We start from the raw sequence: 22,336 nt of genomic DNA, 5'->3' as shown, positions 1-22,336 counted from the left end.
TATCTTATGAAAGGAGACTGAAAGAGCTTGGCTTGTTTAGCCTAACCAAAAGAAGGTTGAGGGGGGATATGATTGCTCTTTATAAATATATCAGAGGGATTAATATTAGGGAGGGAGAGGAATTATTTAAGCTTAGTAACAATGTGGACACAAGAACAAATGGATATAAACTGGACACTAGGAAGTTTAGACTTGAAATTAAACGAAGGTTTCTAACCATTAGAGGAGTGAAGTTCTGGAACAGCCTTCCAAGGGGAGTAGTGGGGGCAAAAAGCATATCTGGCTTTAAGACTAAGCTTGATAAGTTTATGGAGGGGATGGTATGATGGGATAGCCTAATTTTGGCAATTAATTTGGCAATTGATCTTTGATTATCAGCAGGTAAGTATGCCCAGTGGTCTGTGATGGGATGTTAGATGGGTTGGGATCTGAGTTACTACAGAGAATTCTTTCCTGGGTGCTGGCTGGTGAGTCTTGCCCACATGCTCAGGGTTTAAGTGATCGCCATATTTGGGGTCGAGAAGGAATTTTCCTCCAGGGCAGATTGGCAGAGGCCCTGGAGGTTTTTCGCCTTCCTCTGCAGCATGGGGCACGGGTCACTTTCTGGAGGATTCTCTGCAGCTTGAGGTCTTCAAACCGCAATTTGGGGACTTCGATAACTCAGACATAGGCTAGGGGTTTGTTATAGAAGTGGATGGGTGGGATTCTGTGGCCTGCATTGTGCAGGAGGTCATACTAGATGATCATAATGGTCCCTTCTGACCTTAAAGTCTACGAGTCTATAAGAAACTGATTACAGGTAATATCTCACCCTCAGAGATGCTCCAATAAGCTTCTTTCACAGACTAGACTCCTTCCTAGTCTGGGCCCAATCCTTTCACCTGGTACAGTCCTTGTTAGTTCCAGCAGACATCTCAGGTGGTAAGCAGGGGTTTTCTCATGACTGGCAGACCACTTTGTCCTGCTCAACCCACTTTTATAGCTTTGGCACAAGGTGGGAATCTTTTGTCCCTCTGCGTCTGCACCCCTCCTTCTAAATCGAAAAGTTTCAGATTTAAGATGGAGTCCAGTATCATGTGACATGGTCACATGTCACTGTAAGACCCCTAGTCACCATTCTTCCAGGGTTGGCCCACAACTACACAGGAAGGCTTGCAGGCAAATAAACCATTTACAACCAATTGTCTAGTCAATGAGAGCCATCAAGATTATAAACCACCATAATTACAATAGGACCCCAGAGTTATATTTCATATTTCTAGCTTCAGATACAAGAATGATACATGTATACAAATAGGACAAATATATTCAGTAAGTTATAACCTTTGTTATGATACCTTACAAGAGACCTTTGTCACGCCACCATCTTGCATTATTTAGGGCAAACAGTCTGCAGATCATTACAAATTTTGCTCATTGCTGACTCACTACTCTGGACTCTCTGTCATTGACAGCCTCTAAGTATAAATGTAAAGGACTGAGTGGGCCTGGAAGACTGAAATACTCTCTTCTCCATGGGGAGGTGCTTTTTTTCCATTTCAGGAGGGAAACTTGCATTCATACCCTTTACCTATTTTGTGGATAAATAAGGAACTTCGGTCTTTACAGTCATCTATAATGTACACAGAGGTTTGATGCTCTAATACATTTTTTTATTAACTAAAAAATAAAATATACTTGGCCTTCTTTGGGAGCACTGATTTCACACAAAATATATAAGGATTTTAAAATTCTTAAGTCAATAAAATATAAGAGTTTGCAGGATGAAGGTCATTATCTTATCCATAGCGATACTCTTGGGCACTTCCATTTAAGTATACAGATAACTACCCACGTTGGGTAGTTATGTCTTTATATGTCTGCAGGAGTAGAGACCTGCTCCTCTACAAGGCACAGCATGAACTCAGCCCCCAAAATGGGATTTTGATGTCTTCAAGCTACTTTTACACCTTGCGTATTCTGGGCTGCTCTGAGGGCTGGAGAGGCCCCCAGTATACTTAGTCCAAGATGCCCGTCTGAGTTACAGCAGGCTGCCCTATGGATCACAGTGCTGCCTGGACTCTCCAAAGCACTGTAGCCTGCAGTCTTGCCCCTACATCAGGGCTTGTGAGGATGTTCACAAAAGGCAGCCTTGTGACTGTCTTCCTCAGTTCTGCACTGTGGGAATCTTCCCCCAGCAGGACTCATCAATATTTTTTGAGCCCCGTTACACGACTCTGGCCCTTTTTACCTGAACTGGTGAGGATCTCATCCAGAGGCTTAATATTTATTTTTAAAATGTCAGTAATTTGCTATAGAGTAGCAATTTTCTATCGCCAATAGAATGATGTCCAGAAAAAGAAAGAGAGTCTGACGAAAAAAGTAACATGATAGTAGATTTGCCAATGGCCAATATCCAATCCCAGTAAAAACACAATGGGAACTTTAAAATTAACCATTTAAACACAGACTCTTCCCCCAGTTAAGATATACACCATAGTTTAAAACAACTTTTCTTTTTCTTTCTTTTGCAGCTAAATATTATTGCTATGATAATTATTTTGAGCTGCCAGGAGCCCTTCTTTGTGCAAGGATTGTGGATTGTTTAGACAAGGTAAGAGCTACATAATTTCAAGCTCAATTAATAGAAAAGAAAAATATTGCTACTTGTTTTATTCTTTTCCTGTCTCTGCTCATCTCTCTTCCCTCCCCTCCCTAAACACACAAAGTACCATGTTGAATAATGAATTGTCTTGACACTTATGCTAAGAAATGAAATATAAATTGGGTTGGACCTTTGCATTCCAATTCTAGTGTATGTATGTCTTCTACTAAAACAATCAGGACAAATGGAGTGGTCAAAATATACTCTGCCTCCACCAGAGGGCACAAAGAGCTAGCAAAAGAATAATTAAGTGCTTGTCTGCCTTAGTTTTTCTTACACTTAGAATGGTATTCTTAAAAAACTAATTGGAAATTGAAATATGATATAGTGTAACTCTTACAAGTGACTTGTTAATGAAGGCAGATAGTTAAGTGGGTTCAGAAGGTTAAATCTTCAAATTTAAAACTTTCAATACACATTAACTCTATATGCTACAGATATGTGTCTACCTAGGAATACACCTCTAGAGGTGGAATCATTTTAAAGTTTTCAGGTGCTAAGCATAACAACTCATTAAATTCTAGATGACAGTATCTCTACTGCAGTCACATGAATATCTAGAGCTTTTTACTCAGACAAGAGTATAAGACAGTAGATCTTAAATTCTTCCTGAAGGTAATGCGCTCAGATTTCATTTGCATTGAAGAGCGCATGGAGGTTGAAACCTGTAGATTGTTTGTTTTTTAATAAAAAAACAAATCCTTTCAACAGTAGAGTATGGTGGTATCCCTCTATTGCTATAATTTAAGTCTCTATGCTGGTTAATGACACTGCGATACAGGGCCGCCCAGAGGATTCAGGGGGCCTGGGGCAGGGCTGGGTCTTCTCGGAGGGAAGGACCCGCAGCTGAATTGACACTGAAGAATTAAGCGGTGGCGGTAGAGCAGCCTAAGTGCCGCTTGCGGCGCTTGTACTCACTGGGCAGCGCTCCGAGGCTTCGGCAGCAGTTCAGCGGCGGGTCCTTCACTCGCTTCGAGTCTTCCACTGCACTGAAGGACCCGCTGCCGAAGACCTGGAGCGAGTGAAGGGCCCGCCGCAGAAGTGCCGCTGAAAACCTGGAGCCACTTGCCTCCCCCCCGCCCCCGGGGCGGCCCTGCTGCGATACTTGGTCTCTTCTGAGCTTTATCTCTGTTTAAAGGAAGAGTGCCCATTATCAGACTACCATAGTATCAGAGCGCCTCACAATCTTTGATGTATTTACCCTCACAACATCCCTGTTAAGTAGGGAAGTACTGAAGCAGGGATAATAAATTACTTGCCGTAGGTCACACAGGCAAGCTGTGGCTGAACAGGTAATTGAACCCAGGTCTTGTAAGTCCAAGGCTAGTGCCCTAACTACTAGATCATTCTTCATCTCCCTGTATGTATTCACGGTATTCCGGGGAACCTGCAATGTATAATTGAGTTGGTGGTGATTATTCAGAATTTGAAATTATGTTACTTGGTTACTGGATCATGTTTTCATATTGTATATCATTATTGGGTCAACTTGCTGAAAAAAGTCAATAAAATTCAAGTTAAAAAACCACAGCGCTGAAACTTTCCAATCCCTGCAATATAAAGCCAGTGTAGGATAATGAACTCTCTACAGCAGCACTGCTCAGCTGCTGGTATACGACCTGGAAGTGATGCATGAAGGATACCCGGATAGGTTGCAACTTGCTGGCTATCAAAGCAAAATAAATAAATAAAACCCCTGCATTCCCCCAAGACCCAGCAGCAGACCATATATAGGGCCCTCATGCAAATCCATGTTTGGAGGAGTAGACATTCAGTTGGTATTAACTGCCGAAGTATTGATTTTTCTGGCTCTATACAGTCCTGTAGCATTACGAATGGGTCTTTATTCCCATCTGAATACAAATTTGAGGTAGCAGGTAAAGATCTCAAAGGCAGTCCCTGGAAATCATGTTAACCATTGTATCAAAAGCCATGCTGACCAATGTGTTGAGAGGCTGCAACACTGCTATAAAAAATCATTTTTATAATAAAGCTTAATGTTTGAGATATAATGTTGCTTTATTGGGTAGCTTAAAAAAATAAAACTATTTCAGACCATATTGCCTGCATGCTGCTGCCATTTACCTTCTGTGACTGGTCATTATGAACATGGGAACATCTTTACTCTGTGGTGTGTACTGACTGCTTGTTTGATTCTGGGTGTATTTCAAGGGACTAATTACAATCTCTAATGCTCTGGGATTCAGGTATTTAGGAAACTGCTTCTCTCCCTATATCCTAACATGTCAATTGAGATCAGCAGAGACACTTCTGCTGTCAGTTCCTAGATAGATCTTTCTAGGAATGGTGAGAGTGTATTTTTTTTTATTTTTTATGGAGGGTTCTTGTCTGTACAAATACTATTATCAGTGATAGCTGCTGTGACAATACTTCCGGAAATATTTTAAAAAAGAAGTATCTAGCGTGGGGGGTTCACTAGGGTTTGAATGGAGCTATGCACATAGATTGTAAAGTCTTTAGGAGAGTAGGAAGATACATTGTTGGCTGAGTCACTGTATGCTATACAGAAAACAATTTGGTGGTGGAATGAATGGAATTAACCGTGTTAAGGAGAAGTTATAAACAGGGGCAGCTCTAGACATTTTGCCATCCCAAGCACGGCGACATGCCGCGGGGAGTGCTCTGCTGGTCGCTGGTCCTGCGGCTCCGGTGGACCTCCCACAGGCATGCCTGCGAAGGCTCCGCTGTGGAGCCGCGGGACCAGCGGACCCTCCGCAGGCATGCCGCCGAAGGCAGCCTGCCTGCTGCCCTCCCGGTGACCGGCAGAGCGCCCCCCCGCAGCTTGCCGCCCCAAGCATGCGCTTGGCGTGCTGGGACCTGGAGCCGCCCCTGGTTATAAATCACATTTGAAGGCTGAGTTTGGTCTTTGCAAGGATCTTCAAGCGGGAGGAGGGATAGCTCAGCGGTTTGAGCATTGGCCTGCTAAACCCAGGGTTGTAAGTTAAATCCTTGAAGGGGCCACTTAGGGATCTGGGGCAAAATCAGTACTTGGTCCTGCTAGTGAAGGCAGGGGGCTGGATTAGATGACCTTTCGGGGTCCCTTCCAGTTCTAGGAGATAGGTATATCTCCATATATTCATATCCTATGAAAAAATATTCCTTTTCTTTAAAGATTTGGATAGTTCCCAATTAACAAAATCAGGTAGGCATAGGAGCGGAGAATATTTTGATTTTTATAATATTGCAAATATATATTTTAATAAAACCACTGTCTTGCCTGTGAGCAATTCTTATTTAAAATCTAATGTAAGTTCTCTTACGTAAGTCAAACTCAGATAAGGAATAAGTAATGATCTTATTTCTACACCATTCTTGATTTCATTCAAACAATGAATTTCCCTAAACAGTCTACAGTACTTTAATGTCAAGGACATTGATTGGAAATTTTAAAATTTGTAGTACTAGGTCATGATACCATGATCAATTAATTCAATAAGCTAGTGGTGTCTACTCAATCTGCGTATTCGAAAATGTGCAAAATTAAAGAAGCTTCCTAATACCTGAACAGCTGTCATATCAATTATTTTACTAACTACAACTATTGAGATTTCATCCTTTCCCTCTTCCTTCCTTCCCTCCCCATCTGCAAGGCTGAATCATGGTTTTGCTTCTTAGTAACTAAATCACACAGTATGTCTCTAGATAACATCATTTATTTGTAGTGTTCACTTTCACTTTATGCACAGTTGGGCAAATGATGGCCATTAATTTCACTAGAGAGACAATGTGGGTGAGGTAATCTTTTACTGGACCCACTTCTGTTGGTGATTGAGACAAGCTTTTAAGCTAAAGAGATTTTCTTCAGATCTGGAAAAGTGACTCTAGGGCCTTGTCTACCCTTGCAAGTTAGAGCCCATTAAATCAGCCCCGAGCTCCATAACTCCTGAGGTGTCCACCCTGCAGCTGGAGCGCTCCTGGTAATCCACCTCCATGAGAACCATAGAGTTTGCAGTGCCCGGGCTGGAGCACCGGGGTGTCAGTGTGGACAATGTGTTGCATTATTGCGCTGTGATTGGCTTATGGAAACATCTCATAATCCCCTGAAGTCAAGTGGTCACTCTGGTCATAGTTTTGAACTCAGCTGCAGGCATGCGGATATCCCCTTTCAAAGCTCCGTTTCTGGCATGCTTATCTCCTCCAGGACACAAAGCAAACCATTACTGTGGAATGCTCCTGCTGCAGAGACAGGTGTTTGTGTGTGTTGGTGAGAGAGAGAGGGGTGGGGAGTGGGGGCTGATGTCGGGTTTCCCCCTACCCCCTCCCTCTGTCTGAACTTACAAGACAGCATGCTGACACACTCTGCCCCCCAAAACACACTGTCTCTCCCCCCACATACACACAACACACTCCCTCTCACACTCCCCACCCCCTCATTTGAAAAGCAGCTGGCAAGCTAGTAGGACGCCCATGGAACAATGGGATTGGGAAACCTGCATCATGTGATGCTGTACTTGCCCCATTAGGCATTGCAAACCCTTTCCAAAGCATGCTGCAGCCACTTGTACACTGAGGTAACTACCACAATGCACTGCTTTCTGTGGCATTGCAAGAGCTGCTAATGTGGACATGCTCTACAGTCACAAGGAACACAGTGTGAACACACAGTAGCGCTTTCCCTGATGGTGTCTCCAAGGGTCGGTTTAACTCCTGGCAGTCTATATCAGTAAGTTTAGCCATGCCCTAAGTTTAGTTGATGATCACTGACTCCTAAGTGCCTAAGTCACGTTTGAAAATGAGACTCGGGCTTATAAAGGCAAGTCTACTCTTAAAATTCTGTATTGGTGCAGCTGCACGGATGTAGCACTTTAATGGAGATGCTGTAAGCCGATGGGAGAGAGCTTTCCTGTTGGCTTAGTTAATCCACCTCCCCGAGAGGTGGTAGCTGTGTTGGCTAGAGAAGCTGTCCCACTGACATAGCGCTGTCTACATCGCGCGGAGTGTGTGTGTGGGGGTTAGGTCAGTGTAACTACATTGCTCAGGGATGTGGATTTTTAACCCCCCTGAGTGATGTAATTACACCGATATAGGTCTGTAGTGTAGACCAGACCTAAGTTAGAAAGGAGTGGCAATGCTGAGCTGAGCAATGCCTAAATACCTTTAAAAATCTGGACATGAGTGACTTGTCTAAGATGGCTCACAGTCTGGTAGAGCCACCTGATGAATCCTGATCTCGTGAGTCCCAGGCCATAACACTTTGCTTTCAAATAATTGTTGTTTATTAAAGACGTTCACTTTATTTGCTCATGTAAAAACTGATACCTGACATATGTGTGTTTATTTATTTATTACTCTTACAGCATGACAGACAGACAAAATACAACTTTTGGAAGGATGTGATTGCTGCTATACAGCATAACTATAAAACCTCAGCTTTTAAAGGTAGGCAAGTTAATTCAAGACACACTTACTACAGTAGGCTGAAAATATTTATAGGCTTGGCAGAATTCAATTTTTATTTTTTTAAATAATTTCACCAGATAATATCAGTGTTTATTTTTTTAAGATATTTTTTAAAAAATTTGATTGATCTAAATTTTCACAGTTGTGCAAAATTGTGGGTTTTAAGCATTTTTATTCATATTGGTTTAAATTTTCATAGTTGCAGGAAATTATGGGGAATCAGACAATAATTATTTAATGGCAGTAAATGTTGAGATTCAAAATTTAAAACTCTATAACCATTACATCACAAATTGTCAACATCACATGTAAAAATATACAAAGTAAATATTCTTAATCAGTCTCTCGATTCTCAAGCAGTTTACTTTGCCTGTCTATACATTTTGATTTTCATCGACTGGAAATATTTTTTCATAGGTTTGTGTCTCTATGGGGAAATCACCATTTCCTGTCATTTACCAATAAAAAATCTAATCTGTCCAAGCCTATTTATATATTTACTGAAGCAGAAACTTCTACATTTGCTTTGTTACTCAAATTGATTTTCATTAGAAATAAAAATGTATTCCATGGTAGAGAGGTTCTAAGCAAAATAACTGTTTAGTGTTGCAAGTGGATGATGCCAGAATGTGTTTCACAAATAATGACCAGATGTTCATAAATATACCTTTCTATATCTTCTAGCTTATATTTTCCATTGGGTGCATGATGTGATATTGGAAATTTGTGAGAACCTTTAGGGAATCAAGGAAATCTTCATTCAAATACACTATTTTCAGCAAGATCATTCATTGCAAACACATAGGAAGAAAAATACACTTTTCATTAGCTGTCGTACTTCTGCAGAATTTGCATTAAGAATCTTGTATTGCACAAGGCTTTGCTTCTAAATGGTGTTGATTATGTAAATTTCTGTGCAGTAGAACTTCTTTAGATAGCATTGAGCTGCACACATAAGGCCAAATTTCCAACTTGATCTCCAAAATTGTGCCTGCAAGTTACATGTTTGCATGCGCAAATACCTATTTGTGTATAAAAGTAGGGGGGCTCTGTGTACAAACAGATGAATGTACATATTTTGTGACTGAAAGCTTGATCCTTCATAATCCTATCAGTGGCAGTGTTTATTTTAGTACACACATACTTCTCTTTTACAACAGTCCAAGGAGGACTGGTGTACTAATTTAAATGAAATAAATTTAAGGACCTCAAGGAATTCATTTTGAAGCAGTTGGAGGAGAGGAAGGTGATCAGGAATAGTCAACATGGATTCACCTAGGGCAAGTCATGCCTGACCAACCTGATTGCCTTCTGTGGTGAGATAACTGGCCCTCTGGATATGGGGAAAGTGGTGGACATGATATATCTTGACTTTAGCAAAGCTGAGGGGAGAGAGGGTCCAGAGTGACCTAGACAAATTGAAGGATTGGACCAAAAGAAATCTGATGAGGTTCAATAAGGACAAGTGCAGAGTCCTGCACTTAGGACGGAAGAATCCCATGCACTGCTACAGGCTGGGGACCGACTGGCTAAGCAGCAGTTCTGCAGAAAAGGACCTGGGGATTACAGTCGAAGCTGGATATGAGTCAACAGTGTGCCCTTGTTGCTAAGAAGGCTAACGGCATATTGGGCTGCATTAGTAGGAGCACTGCCCGCAGATTGAGGGAAGTGATTATTCCCCTCTATTCAGCACTGCTGAGGCCATATCTGGAATATTGTGTCCAGTTTTGGGCCCCGCACTAAAGGATGTGGACAAATTGAAAAGAGTCCAGCGGAGGGCAATGAAAATGATTAGGGGTCTGGGGCACATGATTTATGAGGACAGGCTGAGGGAACTGGGCTTATTTAGTCTGCAGAAGAGAAGAGCGAGGGGGGATTTGATAGCAGCCTTCAACTACCTGAAGGGGGGTTCCAAAAAGGATGGAGCTTAACTGTTCTCAGTGGTGGCAGATGACAGAACAAGGAGCAATGGTCTCAAGTTGCAGTGGGGGAGGTCTAGGTTGGATATTATAGACTCATAGACTTTAAGGTCAGAAGGGACCATTATGATCTTCTAGTCTGACCTCCTGCACAATGGAGGCCACAGAATCTCACCCACCTGTAACAAACCTCTGAGCTATTGAAGTCCTCAACTTGTGGTTTAAAGACTTCAAGGTGCAAAGAATCCTCCAGCAAGTGACACGTGCCCCATGCTGCAGAGGAAGGTGAAAACCCCCCAGGGCCTCTGCCAATCTGCCCTGGAGGAAAATTCCTTCCCCAAAACTATTTCACTAGGAGGGTGGTGAAGCACTGGAATGGGTTATGTGGAATCTCCTTCCTTAGAGGTTTTTAAGGCCCGGCTGACAAAGCCCTAGCTGGGATGATTTGGTTGGGGTTGGTCCTGCTTTGAGCAGGGGGTTGGATTAGATGACCTCCTGAGGTCTCTTCCAACTCTATTCTCCTATAATTCTATGAAATGGATCGAAGGTGTTAACATAACCCAGTCACCGTCCAGCATTAAGTAGTCCAGGGTTTGGTATACAGGGATCTCAGCCCCTAGTACCATGGCAAATGCACCATTAAAAATATTTGTAACTTTTTATTAAAGATATAGAGAAGAAGGAAAAACTGTAAAAGCATTTGAAATGTAAAGTATTAAGTAAAGCTTTTGTTTTAACAACATTTCTTGTTCTCTCTCCCTATAGCGGGACCTCTTTTCTCCCCACCCCCCGTTTTGACAGTCTCTTAGATGGTATCAAAGATGGTAGTAGCTGTTGTTAGGTTTTTTTTGGTTAGAAGAGAAGAGGTTAGTTGAAATGAGCTGTAGCTGTTGTTGCTGCTGTTAAAGTTCGAACTTGTTTAATCTCAGGTGATGTCTGGGATTTAGCTGGAACTGATACAGGTGCTGATGTCATCTGGATCCTTTTCTAGACCAGTCTTGTCAGGATATCCCCTCAGGATTAGAATGAAGAAGGTCTGAGGTCCCAAGAGGTGATGGGGATGGCAGCCATGATGGTGACACTCTAGTTGTCTTTGTCTGTTCTTCCCTATTCCCCACCTCTCACAAAAAAAGTGTGTGTGTTTTTGTTTTTTTTAAGGAACCTCACAGGAAAGAGTGGTTGGAAAAGCCCACCCTCATTATTTTGTCCAGTATTTTGTCAAAGTAGGCCTAATATCTGACACACCAGTTTTGGTTCATTATTTTCCTGTTCCACATTTTTTATTTATTACCAAGTGTGATTTGTAACATAGTTGATCCATATCAGTAGGCCCTTTTTGTGCAAACTAATTGAGTTTTTCTGCCTCCTTTTTGTATCATTTTCAAAATGGTAAGTTTTTGATAGTTTGCCAGCAGTATCTGAAAGAATCCCTTTTAAAATTACTTCATAGAATATATGTAATAGTATGTTGTAAGAATCATTGTTACAAAACTCATGACTAGTTTAAAAGTATTTCTGGCCATTTTGCTAGTTCAAAGTCCTTAAAATTAATTTATGTGAGATATTTAATTAGGGAAAATGTATTAATTATATTTCTCACCTTGTACAAGTGAGCAAATTAAAAAGTTAAGGCAAATTTTATTTTAACATTATACTTTCTAAAGCTTAAGTCAGGAATTTGTGAACATTTACACAGTGTGGATGAAAGATGGTTGAAAAATGGAGTTTTCTTCCACAGAAAAATGTCTAAATTTTCAATGGTAAATTTTTATTTTTATTTTGGCCAAAATCCAAAATATTTCAGTTCTAAAATGCTACTCCAACACCTCATGGGAGTTGTAGTTTGGGTGCCTCATATCCCATTCTCTTCTATAGGCCAGGCTCCTGGATAGGACTACAATCTGCCACTGTGCACCACGGCCCCCGTTTTGAAAGGGGAGGAGATGTATCACAGGAATCTCTGACCATCGTGTACCATGGAAGATGTAGTCTGGAGGGAAACCTACCCCTCAGAGTAGCATGAGGACATAAGACAACTGCACTACAAATCCCATGAGGCAATGTGGCTGCATTTAGAGCATTTCAGTTTTCAGATTTTTTTTTTTAAAATTGAAAAAGTAATTTTTCTGTGGGAAGCAGACATTTTGTGAACACTTTTATTTAAGTGAAAACCTAATTTTGATGGAAAACTTTCCACCAGCCCTAATGTGGACCATAGTTTAATTCATGGAGTACCTTGAGGACTGATTTCCTTCCCATTCATCCTTCCCAGACACTGCCTCTCACATTTGCATTCTCTTTATGCTTCTGTAGTGATGAAAGCAATTGGGCATATAGACAACTGATATTATGAATGTATGCAGAGTATTTTTGACTGTCTGTTCATGTAGTTCCACTGGAGATAAGGAGAGTATGAACCAACTCTCCAAGTATTATCAGTAAGCATTCTATGGACCATAGTTTCAGGACCTCAGGTTTAAAGGACACACTTCTAATTTTTTTCATTCTTGATTGTCTTTTTAAATATTTTAAGAAACTCTACGGGTCATGGTCATTGAACGTAAATGCCAATATATTAAAAAGCTGAAATAACTTCAGATTTTGTATCTATTTTGTATTATAGTGTATTGATAGCAATTCTTAATCAACTGTCATTCTTTCTGTATACTAAACATCAAATTCAGGAAGGAAGATTATCTGAAACCAGAAAACTTTCTGAAACTTTCTTTTCCTGCTCATAGCTGATGACCATTACAGTATTTGTACTGGCAAAAGAGGACTAGATTTCTGGGTACTTTACACTGTTGTTTTAATTATATATATATATATTTCTTCCTCTGTGAGTAGGAGTAAATTGTTTTGTTTATAGAGTATTTTTAAACTATGGTTGATTGTTTTTAAAAATGGTGAAAGAATTGTGAAAGAAAATGAATCTTCATTCTGAGCTCAGTATCCGTGATTTTTTGTTCTGATTTTTCCTTATTTTTTTTCTCTGGCTGCATTTCATTCACTTCTGATTTGACATTTTTTCCATTAATTGAATTGCTATGTTTGGTGTTTCTTGGAAGTCTAATAACCTTTGTAGTACCTGCCTAAGAAGAATTGGAATCTGTCACTGCTTTCTGTAAAAGTAGATTGTGAATCCAAAACTAAAAGCCGGGTGGTTTTCAGGCTGGACTTGCAAAATTAAAACCGGATGACTGAAATCCAGATTTACTACCAAAATCTATCTCTAGCCATCCAAAGTTTTTTGAGGTTATTTAAAATCTTATTATACTCATGGCTAGATAGTCTCTGATACAATAACATGAAAAGTTCATTAACATGTCAGTGTCTAAGACTCAGCTATTTAACTTGTACTGTTTGTCTAAACCAGTGGTTCCCAAACTTGTTCCGCCGCTTATGCAGGGAAAGCCCCTGGCGGGCCGGGCCAGTTTGTTTACTTTCCGCATCTGCAGGTTCGGCCGATCGCGGCTCCCAGTGTCCATAGTTTGCTGCTCCACGCCAATGAGAGCTGCGGGAAGCAGTGGCCAGCACATCCCTCGGCCCGCGCCGCTTTCAGCAGCTCCCATTGGCCTGGAGCAGCGAACTGCAGCCACTGGGAGCCACGATCGGCCGAACCTGCGGACACGGCAGGTAAACAAACTGGCCCGGCCTGCCAGGGGCTTTCCCTGCACAAGAGGTGGAACAAGTTTGGGAACCACTGGTCTAAACTCCTATAAAGCAAGCCTAAGTGTTTATGTTCATTGGATGAATGAAGAGGTAAGTGGGTAACAAGTTATTCGTCTCGTAGGGATGTCTGTTCTAACACTGATGGAGATTAAGATTTCATAAAATGAACTCTCAATAGTACTACTTAATACCCTTCTCCCCCTCTCCTTAAAAAAAAGAAAAGAAAAAAGTAACTACCAGTAATTAGATTTGTGGGGTACATGTTGGCAAATTTCAGCACGTTTTACTTCAGTATAAAGTAATTGCGAAAACGTTGTCAGAAGATCATTTGTACTTGCCAATGGAAGGTTTCCCATATCCACTACACTGTGGCTGTTAGCACTTTCCATGGAAGTGCCAAATAAATTGAATGTATTGGCAGCTAAGTATAGCCTCTTGAAATGCTGGAGAAAGATGCTTTGAGAAGTCAAGCAGATTAATGATCTATCAGAAGAGGATTACATATTTAAATCATTTGTTGTATAGAAAATTGGTGATCCTAATTGGAATCTGTTCATGAATTATATTGGGATATGAGGAGAAAAGACCAGGCTGATAATCAAAAAGGCCAATGTGCATAGAATTTTCAGTTTGGCTCAAGAGGAAGGAGAATTTATGAGGCATTTGGGTATTGTGTTTAGTGCCTATTATGTTGCCATTCAGCCTTGCAAAACTATCATGAAAATTTACCAACACACTCACTAAATCTACTTGGCTGCTGTAGCATAAATCTTATTTGACTCTTCCAGAAGCATTGTTCACTGTAGGCAAAGGAATGACTAGAATTTTGCAAAGCTGTTGCATAATAATTTATTACAATTTCTAAAATAATACATGTTGACTTAATAACAGATCAATTTAAAGATGAACTTCACTTTTTTATTAATACCTAAGTTTTATCAAATTTGGAAAACAAAATAGAAGCGTTTAGAAAAGAAGAAAAAAAATGCTGGTTTCAAATTAATACAGGCACGGACTTTGGTTTCATAAAAAAATAACAATCAAAAAATGGTAAAACATGGATTTTTAGCTTTTAGTAAGAGTAACACTGTCAAAGCATCGATGTAAAAGCAACCTTCAGCTTAAAATAAACAGTAAAATCAGTTTTTCAGATTTATTTGACAAGCCTCTCTGATGCATACTCTTCTTTGAGAGCCATGCATGGACAGAAGACTCTTATATGAACAAAAGCCTGATCACACTGTTACATGGCTATTGTGTACAATTAACAACAACAACAACAAAAACAATTACAAATATTAACTTAGTTGATTTGCTCATCTATGTACCAATAACTTCAGAGCTGAGTACTGTATATTAGAATGATGAATGCTGTATCCAACAAATTAATGAAACATTAAATATACGTGTGAACAGTAAATATGACAGTGTGATCTGTTGGCTGATTTAATTAGCTCTGCCAGGAATGTATCAGATATGTCGTTGAATAATGCACATTCCCAATTTTCATTAATTGGGAACTAATAAACCTAATAAAGATATATGCTTTTTAAAGAAATAAACTTACTGTGCATGAAAAACAGTGTGGGTAAGAGACTGCCTCTAATGATTTCAGGTGATAAAGCTATTTTAAATTTAGAGTATATCAGTATATGCATGAATGTCTGTGTTTTGTTGTAGATCTATAATGCCAGTTCCTGTATTTATTGACAAAAACCGTTGTAACATATACTCAGAACATTAGTTAGTCTACAGAACTTAGTTTAAAATTTGCTTTAAAAATATTGCATTAGTGTGTTGCTGCAGATTATAAAATTACATTTCTAAAAAATCATTGCACAGATTTTTAGATTCACAATCTGAGTATTCATCTTTAGCCTTAAATGCTTGGCTCTTCAGACATATAGTTTTTTTTAAATAAATCGTTCAAAAGACAACCTTATCTAAAATAGACATTTACATTTAATTACTATAGTACAAAAAAACTTGCTTCCAAAGTCGCCTTGTCCTTTCGGTCCATCCCTGTAACCTTTCTCCTTCACCCCCCTTATTGAAGAGAGCCCTTAAAGGGACAACACCCCTTTTCTTGCAGATAGCTGGACAAGTGATTTTCTCTTTCTTTACTTCTGACTATTTGATGAACTAGTTTTAAGAGATCCCTCCAGTGAAATCAGTACTTTAGTAAGATATAAAATCCTTTGTTATGCCTAAAATCTTTGGAAACATATTTTTAAGTTGATGAAACTTCATAAACATGTCTGTTTTTGTTATAACAAAGTAAATTAGTGTTCCTTTTCTCTAAAAGCAATCTCTTGAAACATTGTTATGAACACACTAAACTTCTGTGACTGATTAATTTAAAATAATGGCTTTGTTTCAGTGAGATAAATATGTAGTAATCTGGAATGATTACTTTATGAAGGCTTAAGAGTACATTTAAAATATAAAATCAACTTAGAAATACTGATTAAGAAAATGTAAAACAAAGAAGAGCTACATCATCTATTATCATAATGTTTAATGTTGTATTCAGCAGGATAGCTGACTTGCCCTTACTACAAAGTTTTTGCAAATAAACCTCTGACAGACTTCTAAAAACGCACAAAAAGTTACTCTGAAGCTTAATTTTGAAACAAATTCCCCTACCCTATCATCCTCACTTCCCCTTTGTGGCAAATAATTTGTATGACCAGTCATAGGTGTCACATCATAGTCCAACTAAAATTGTCTGAAAGAGACAATATTAGGAGAGCTAAGGTGGAATACTATCACATATGCGCAAACAAGAATCCTGAGAAAGAGGAGTGAACATAATCAGAGGAATACAAGCCATTAGATTCTGCATTGGGCAACTGCAACCAGACTTGATCGTTTTCCATGAGATCAATGACAGCACTTCCAGAAGCTTGGTCAAGGTATCCTTTCTTGTACTCATCATAAGTGTACATGATTGGTGAGCCATTTTTATAGAGTGCGACCCAAACATTTGTTCCTTTTACATGTACATGGTAAGAAAAATAGTAAAGTCCTGGGATCCTACATGTGAAGATTCCTGTTCTGGGGTCATAATGTTGCTGTCTGTTGTACAAGATTTTATCAAATTTGATGGGCACAGTGGCCCCAGGGTAGGCTTTGGAGAGAATGGCAGAGAAAGCTGACACTGGCATTCCAGTTAGACCTTGATTTATTCCTGCTTTCATAAGAGGCATTCCTGTGAGGCCTTGACTCTCTCCTGCTTTTATGTAACCATCTGGCATCTGTGGGAGTATTGCTTGTCCAGGGGGACCAGGGGGACCCGGAGGGCCTGGTAACCCAGGCTCTCCATTGTTGCCTCTTGGGCCTGGGAGCCCAGGTGGCCCCATGGGTCCATTTAAACCTTTTGTAGCAATGCCAGCTGGACCGGGTAATCCTGGTGCCCCTGGCTCCCCTTTAGTGCCGGGAAAACCTGGAATACCTGGTGGCCCAATTGGACCTCTTATACCAGGTATTCCAGAAGGTCCTCTTGGGCCTGGCTCACCATTAAATCCTGGTGCTCCTTTAAGTCCTGGTGCACCCATTGGACCAGGTAGGCCAGGTGGCCCTGCATGACCATTGTCCCCTTTTGGGCCTGGTAAACCTGGAGGTCCTTTAGGACCAGCAAGACCCTGCTCTCCTGGATATCCTGGTTTTCCCTCTAATCCTGGTAGGCCTCTGTCACCTTTAGCTCCTGGGTATCCTGCAAGGCCTGCAGGTCCTGCTTCACCTTTAGGCCCGGGTAGGCCATTTTCACCCGGTATTCCTCTAAGTCCTTGAGGACCCATATTTCCAGGTGGTCCAGATGGCCCTGGTTCTCCTGGAACTCCAGTTGGGCCTTCATCTCCTTTGATTCCTGGAACACCGGGAAGGCCTTCATTTCCTCTATGTCCTTTCATCCCTGGCAAACCTGGCTTTCCAAACCCTGGAAGACCTGGGGATCCAGGCATGCCCGGAGGTCCAGGCAGTCCTTTAGCTCCAGGAATCCCTGGCAATCCTGGTGGTCCATTTGCTCCAGGCTTTCCAATTCCTGCTGCTCCAGGTTCCCCAGGAAGGCCTTGGGAACCTGGGATTCCTGCTGGTCCTGGTGCACCTGGTAAACCCCGATCACCTTTCACACCTGGCTGACCTGGAAACCCATTTTCACCAGGCTTCCCTATCCCAGCAAGTCCAGAGGGTCCTGGGGGGCCTTGGGGGCCTGGGAGTCCTCTGTCTCCTGGGCGACCTGGAACTCCATATCCATTTTCTCCCTTTAGTCCATTTATACCAGGAATACCTGCCTCACCCTTTTCTCCGGGGACACCCCGTGGCCCTTGTGCTCCTGGTGGCCCTTGTTCTCCTGTCTTGCCAGCAACAGAGATTCCAGCAGGGCCAGGAATTCCAGGAGGCCCTTGTGGCCCTCTTGATCCTGGGAGACCAGCAGGTCCAATATCTCCTTTTTCACCATTTAATCCTCTCTCCCCTGGTTTTCCTGGTAAACCTGGTAAGCCTGGCTTTCCAACAGCAGAAAATCCGGGTGGGCCTGGGGGCCCTGGTGGACCTTGAGGACCTGGGTTTCCATAGCCTGGTGGCCCTGCTGGGCCTGGTTGTCCTCTTGGGCCAGCAGGACCTGGTAGACCAGGAGGTCCTTGTTCTCCCCTTCCCTGTAAACCTAAGACACACAATATAATCATTAGTGCAGTGTTTGCAGGTTCATAGCTTGTCAGCATTTTGACTGACAGAGAGAAAACAAAATAGAAATGAAAATACTAATTAGTAGAATGTCTACAAAGATCAGTGTCTTTAAATTACTGCAAGTTCTAGTGGTTAGAGCAGAGAACTGGCGATAGGACTCCTCGGTTCTATCCCCTGCAGAACCGATCATTTGGTGTGAACTTGCCCAAGTCACTTACAGACTCTGTGCTTCAGTTGACCCATTTATAAAAGAAGCATAAAATAAGGCAGAGTAGTATAGAGTCTAGATAAATATTTACCTAACCTTCCCATTTCCTTCTTCCACCAATTGTCTACTATAGTGATCAGCACTGAAATAGTCAATATATCATTCCTTCCCTCACTGGAGTGCTCGCTCATTAGGTATGACAGCTAACACTGCAATGAGATGAATGGGAGGAAGGCACATGGGAGTTGCTTACTGACTCTTTGTTTCAGCCTATCTATTTGCAGATTCATGAAGACTTCCACAGTGGTTTACGTTTGGAAATTTATCGCCCCAACTGTATGGGCTAAGAATATGTTCATTCATTCATTTTTTTTAAAATGAAAGCTTAGATTCTGCAGAATCTGAATATGTCAGGTGTGCTCTATACATATAGTGAGCAATCTGGATTCAGTGTGTGGGCTGGGTGTTTGTGGAAAAATATTCCCTTTCTTTAAAGATTTGGATAATTCCCAATTAACAAAATTAGGTAGGCATAGGAGGGGAGAATATTTTGAGTTTTACAATATTGCAAATATATATTTTAATGAAACCACTGTCTTGTCTGTGGGCAATTCTTATTTAAACTCTAATATAAGTTCTCTTACATAAGTAAAACTCAGATAAGGAATAAGTAATGCTCTTATTTCTACACAGTTCTTGATTTCATTCAAACAGTAGACAATCTTTCCCCCAAACAGTCTACAGTACTTTAATGTCAAGGACATTGATTGGAAATTTTAAAATGATCAATTAATTCAATAAGTTAGTAGTGTCTACTCAATCTGCACATTTGAAAATGTGCAAAATTAAAGAAGCTTCCTAATGCCTGAACAGCTGTCATATCAATTATTTTACTAAAACTACAGCTATTAAGATTTCAGCCTTTCCCTCCTCCTTCCCTCCCCATCTGCAAGACTGAATCATGGTTTTGTTTCTTAGTAACTAAATCACATAGCATGTCTCTAGATAACATCATTTATTTGTAGTGTTCACTTTCACTTTATACACAGTTGGGCAAATGATGGCCATTAATTTCACTAGAGAGACAATGTGAGTGAGGTAATATCTTTTACTGGACCCACTTCTGTTGGTGAGCGAGACAAGCTTTCAAGCTACACAGAGCTTTTCTTCACATCTGGAAAAGGAACTCTAAGAGTATGTACGCTGTAATTCAACACTAGTGGCTGGCAGTTTTATAGCCCCTTGACCTGGGCCAGCCATGGGTGTTTAACTCCTGTGTGGACATACCCAAAGTGTCGCAGATTGTTTAGCATAAGTAGTTAACACATATTCCAACAGACCATTCAAGAGAAATGGCCCATTAACACCTCTGCAGTCATAGGGCAAAAAAGGGAGGTGAGTGGGTTACAAATTGTTGTAATAAACCATAAATCCAGTGTCTTTATTAAGACCAGCATTTTTTAGTGTCTAGCATAGTTATGATGTTAACTCCAAAGTTATGACGTCTTTTGAAGGTGTTGGGCTATTTTCATTTGAGGATGAGGGCTGAGAGCTCAGATATGGAGTGATTGTTTTGTGAGAAGTGTTTTTGCCCATAGTGATGTGATAACAGGTTTTTTTTCTTTTATCATTTTTCTCTGTAAGTTCATCTGAGAGCATAGTGATCGTCTCATTTCTGCCACATAGTTGTTATAGGGGAATTTAGTGCACTGGGTGGAGTACACCACATGTTGTGATAGGCATGCGTAGGACCCATGGATCTTGAAAGGTGTGTGGGGCGGCGGGTTGATCATTGTAGCAGTGGAGATGTGTCTAGGTTTTTTATCTGTTGTTCTGGCAGGGTCTAGTGCTGGCTTGAGTTGGTGTGCCCTGGTCTGTGGGGAGCTTGCTTGCTATGATGAGCATGGCAAGGTTGGGGAGTTGTTTTGAAGGGGGAAAAACCCTCAGATCACACACCCCTAGTTGCCACCTGCCACCCCACACTGGATCCTATATGGGGTATCATTAAACAGTTACAACACGTACTTGATGGAGACCACATCCTGAAATATTTTTTTCCTGAATCCCCTTTTCTGGCCTTCAAACACCTTGTCTCTCTACTATCCTAGACCAACACAGCTACAACAACACTGCAAACGTTAATTTCACTGTACTGTCATGCATAATGTAGCATCGCTTTTCTTTATTTTAGTTCCTTAGTATTATGCTTTTCTACAGAAAATGGTTTGGTGTGTATACATAAAGCAGCAGATGGAGCCACTCCACCATGTGTCAGATATAAATATAGAAATAAAGAGGTGTGTACTTAAGTGTTGACTCCCCAAGGTGCTGTTTGGGAAATTGCGGAATCCTGTGGGACTTTGGATGCTGATTTTTGTGGAATATCTATAGCACTAGAAATAATATAAATGTCAAGAGGATACTTTCGTGTGAAACCTCACAGTTTGCATAATGTCATACTCTTCAGCTGATGGATCTGTAGATACAGAATACTTCTTTATGGCAAAAGTTGTTATGAATAGTTAAAGAAGGTGTGCAAGTAGAATAATAAAGTCCTCTGAGCAGATCAGGAAGGACCTGTCCCCGGGTGAGAACATTAACATTTGATTTGGAAAATGCTGCTGGATGGTGCATGTTGGAAGTGATCGATGGAAACAAGTCTGAGTTCCACTGTGAATCAAAATATTTTCTGTTCGACAATGGTGGTTACATAATAGCTATAAATCAAATGCAGCTTAAATTTCAGCATCTTAGGTGTGTCTGTGTGTAAACTTTACCTGCAATGTGTATGATGCTGTAGTATTGCAGCCTTCAGAGTTGGTAAGACAACTCTCACCTTTTCATGCTCTCTGTATGTGTATATATTTCTCCTCAATATATGTTCCATTCTGTGCATCCGAAGAAGTGGGCTGTAGCCCACAAAAGCTTATGCTGAAATAAATTTGTTAGTCTCTAAGGTGCCACAAGTACTCCTGTTCTTTTTGTGGATACAGACTAACACTAGTCTGCTGCTACTCTGAAACCTAGAATAAACTGCTGCACAAGTGGCACATGTTATAAGTTTGTTTGGGACAAAGAGTATCTGGTGTCAGACTAGAAAGACTAGAGAAGTTAATATGTAGTCTAGAATTTTATGTGCCAGAAAACAAGCTGGAATAGGAAATAGGAGGGGAAAGCACTATACTGTTTAGAAGATATTTTGTGCTTGTTTGTGTATAAATACTTTCTCTTAGGGTACGTCTATACTTACCGTCCGGGTCGGCGGCTAGTGTTCGACTTCTCGGAGTTCGATAGATCGCGTCTAATCTGGATGCGACATATCGAACTTCGAACGCGCTCCCGTCGACTCCGGAACTCCACCACCGCGAACGGCAGTGGCGGAGTCGACGGGGGAGCCGCGGACTTCGATCCCGCGGCGTCTGGATGGGTGAGTACTTCGAACTAAGGTAGTTCGAGTTCAGCTACGCTATTCGCGTAGCTGAACTTGCGTACCTTAGTTCGACCCCCCCCCCCCCAGTGTAGACCAGGCCTTAGTTAGTAATATGAAGTGAAGGCATTCAGCACTGCTTAGTGTAAAATAAAAAATTCCTTCATTCCAGTGCACAACTGGGGCATCTAAAAAATATAGATGGTCAAGTATGAATCTTATTGGCAGAACAATATATAACAGGATATTGCTAGTGAATGAATAGCCAAATGGTTATCCTAGTTATATTACAGTTAAGAGGTACACCTTTTTTCCCAAGAACTTTGCCAGCAACTTCCATTGACATAAATGAAAGTCAC

General features: G+C 40.9%; 2 protein-coding genes across 3 annotated transcripts in view; one reads left to right on the top strand and one right to left on the bottom strand.

The window, feature by feature from the left end:
* LOC120400755 (dermatan-sulfate epimerase) overlaps positions 1 to 22,336 on the top strand; it is a 267,676-nt gene that overhangs the window by 10,147 nt on the left and 235,193 nt on the right. Inside the window, exons 5-6 of the mRNA XM_039529703.1 lie at positions 2,514 to 2,593; positions 7,963 to 8,044. Of these exons, the coding sequence (XP_039385637.1) occupies positions 2,514 to 2,593; positions 7,963 to 8,044 (162 nt within the window). The remainder of the gene's footprint in view (positions 1 to 2,513; positions 2,594 to 7,962; positions 8,045 to 22,336) is intronic.
* Positions 16,211 to 22,336, bottom strand: part of COL10A1 (collagen type X alpha 1 chain) — a 62,757-nt gene continuing 56,631 nt past the window's right edge. For both annotated transcript variants that reach the window (XM_039529706.1, XM_039529704.1), the window contains one exon: positions 16,211 to 18,319. In XM_039529706.1, the coding sequence (XP_039385640.1) occupies positions 16,425 to 18,319 (1,895 nt within the window). In that variant the 3' untranslated portion in view covers positions 16,211 to 16,424. The remainder of the gene's footprint in view (positions 18,320 to 22,336) is intronic.

The sequence above is a fragment of the Mauremys reevesii genome, linkage group 3, assembly GCF_016161935.1.
Source record: "Mauremys reevesii isolate NIE-2019 linkage group 3, ASM1616193v1, whole genome shotgun sequence".
In the NCBI taxonomy this organism is placed as follows: domain Eukaryota; kingdom Metazoa; phylum Chordata; order Testudines; family Geoemydidae; genus Mauremys; species Mauremys reevesii.
The sequence above is the reverse complement of the archived record's forward strand: the minus strand, read 5'-3'. Positions and strand labels throughout refer to the sequence as shown.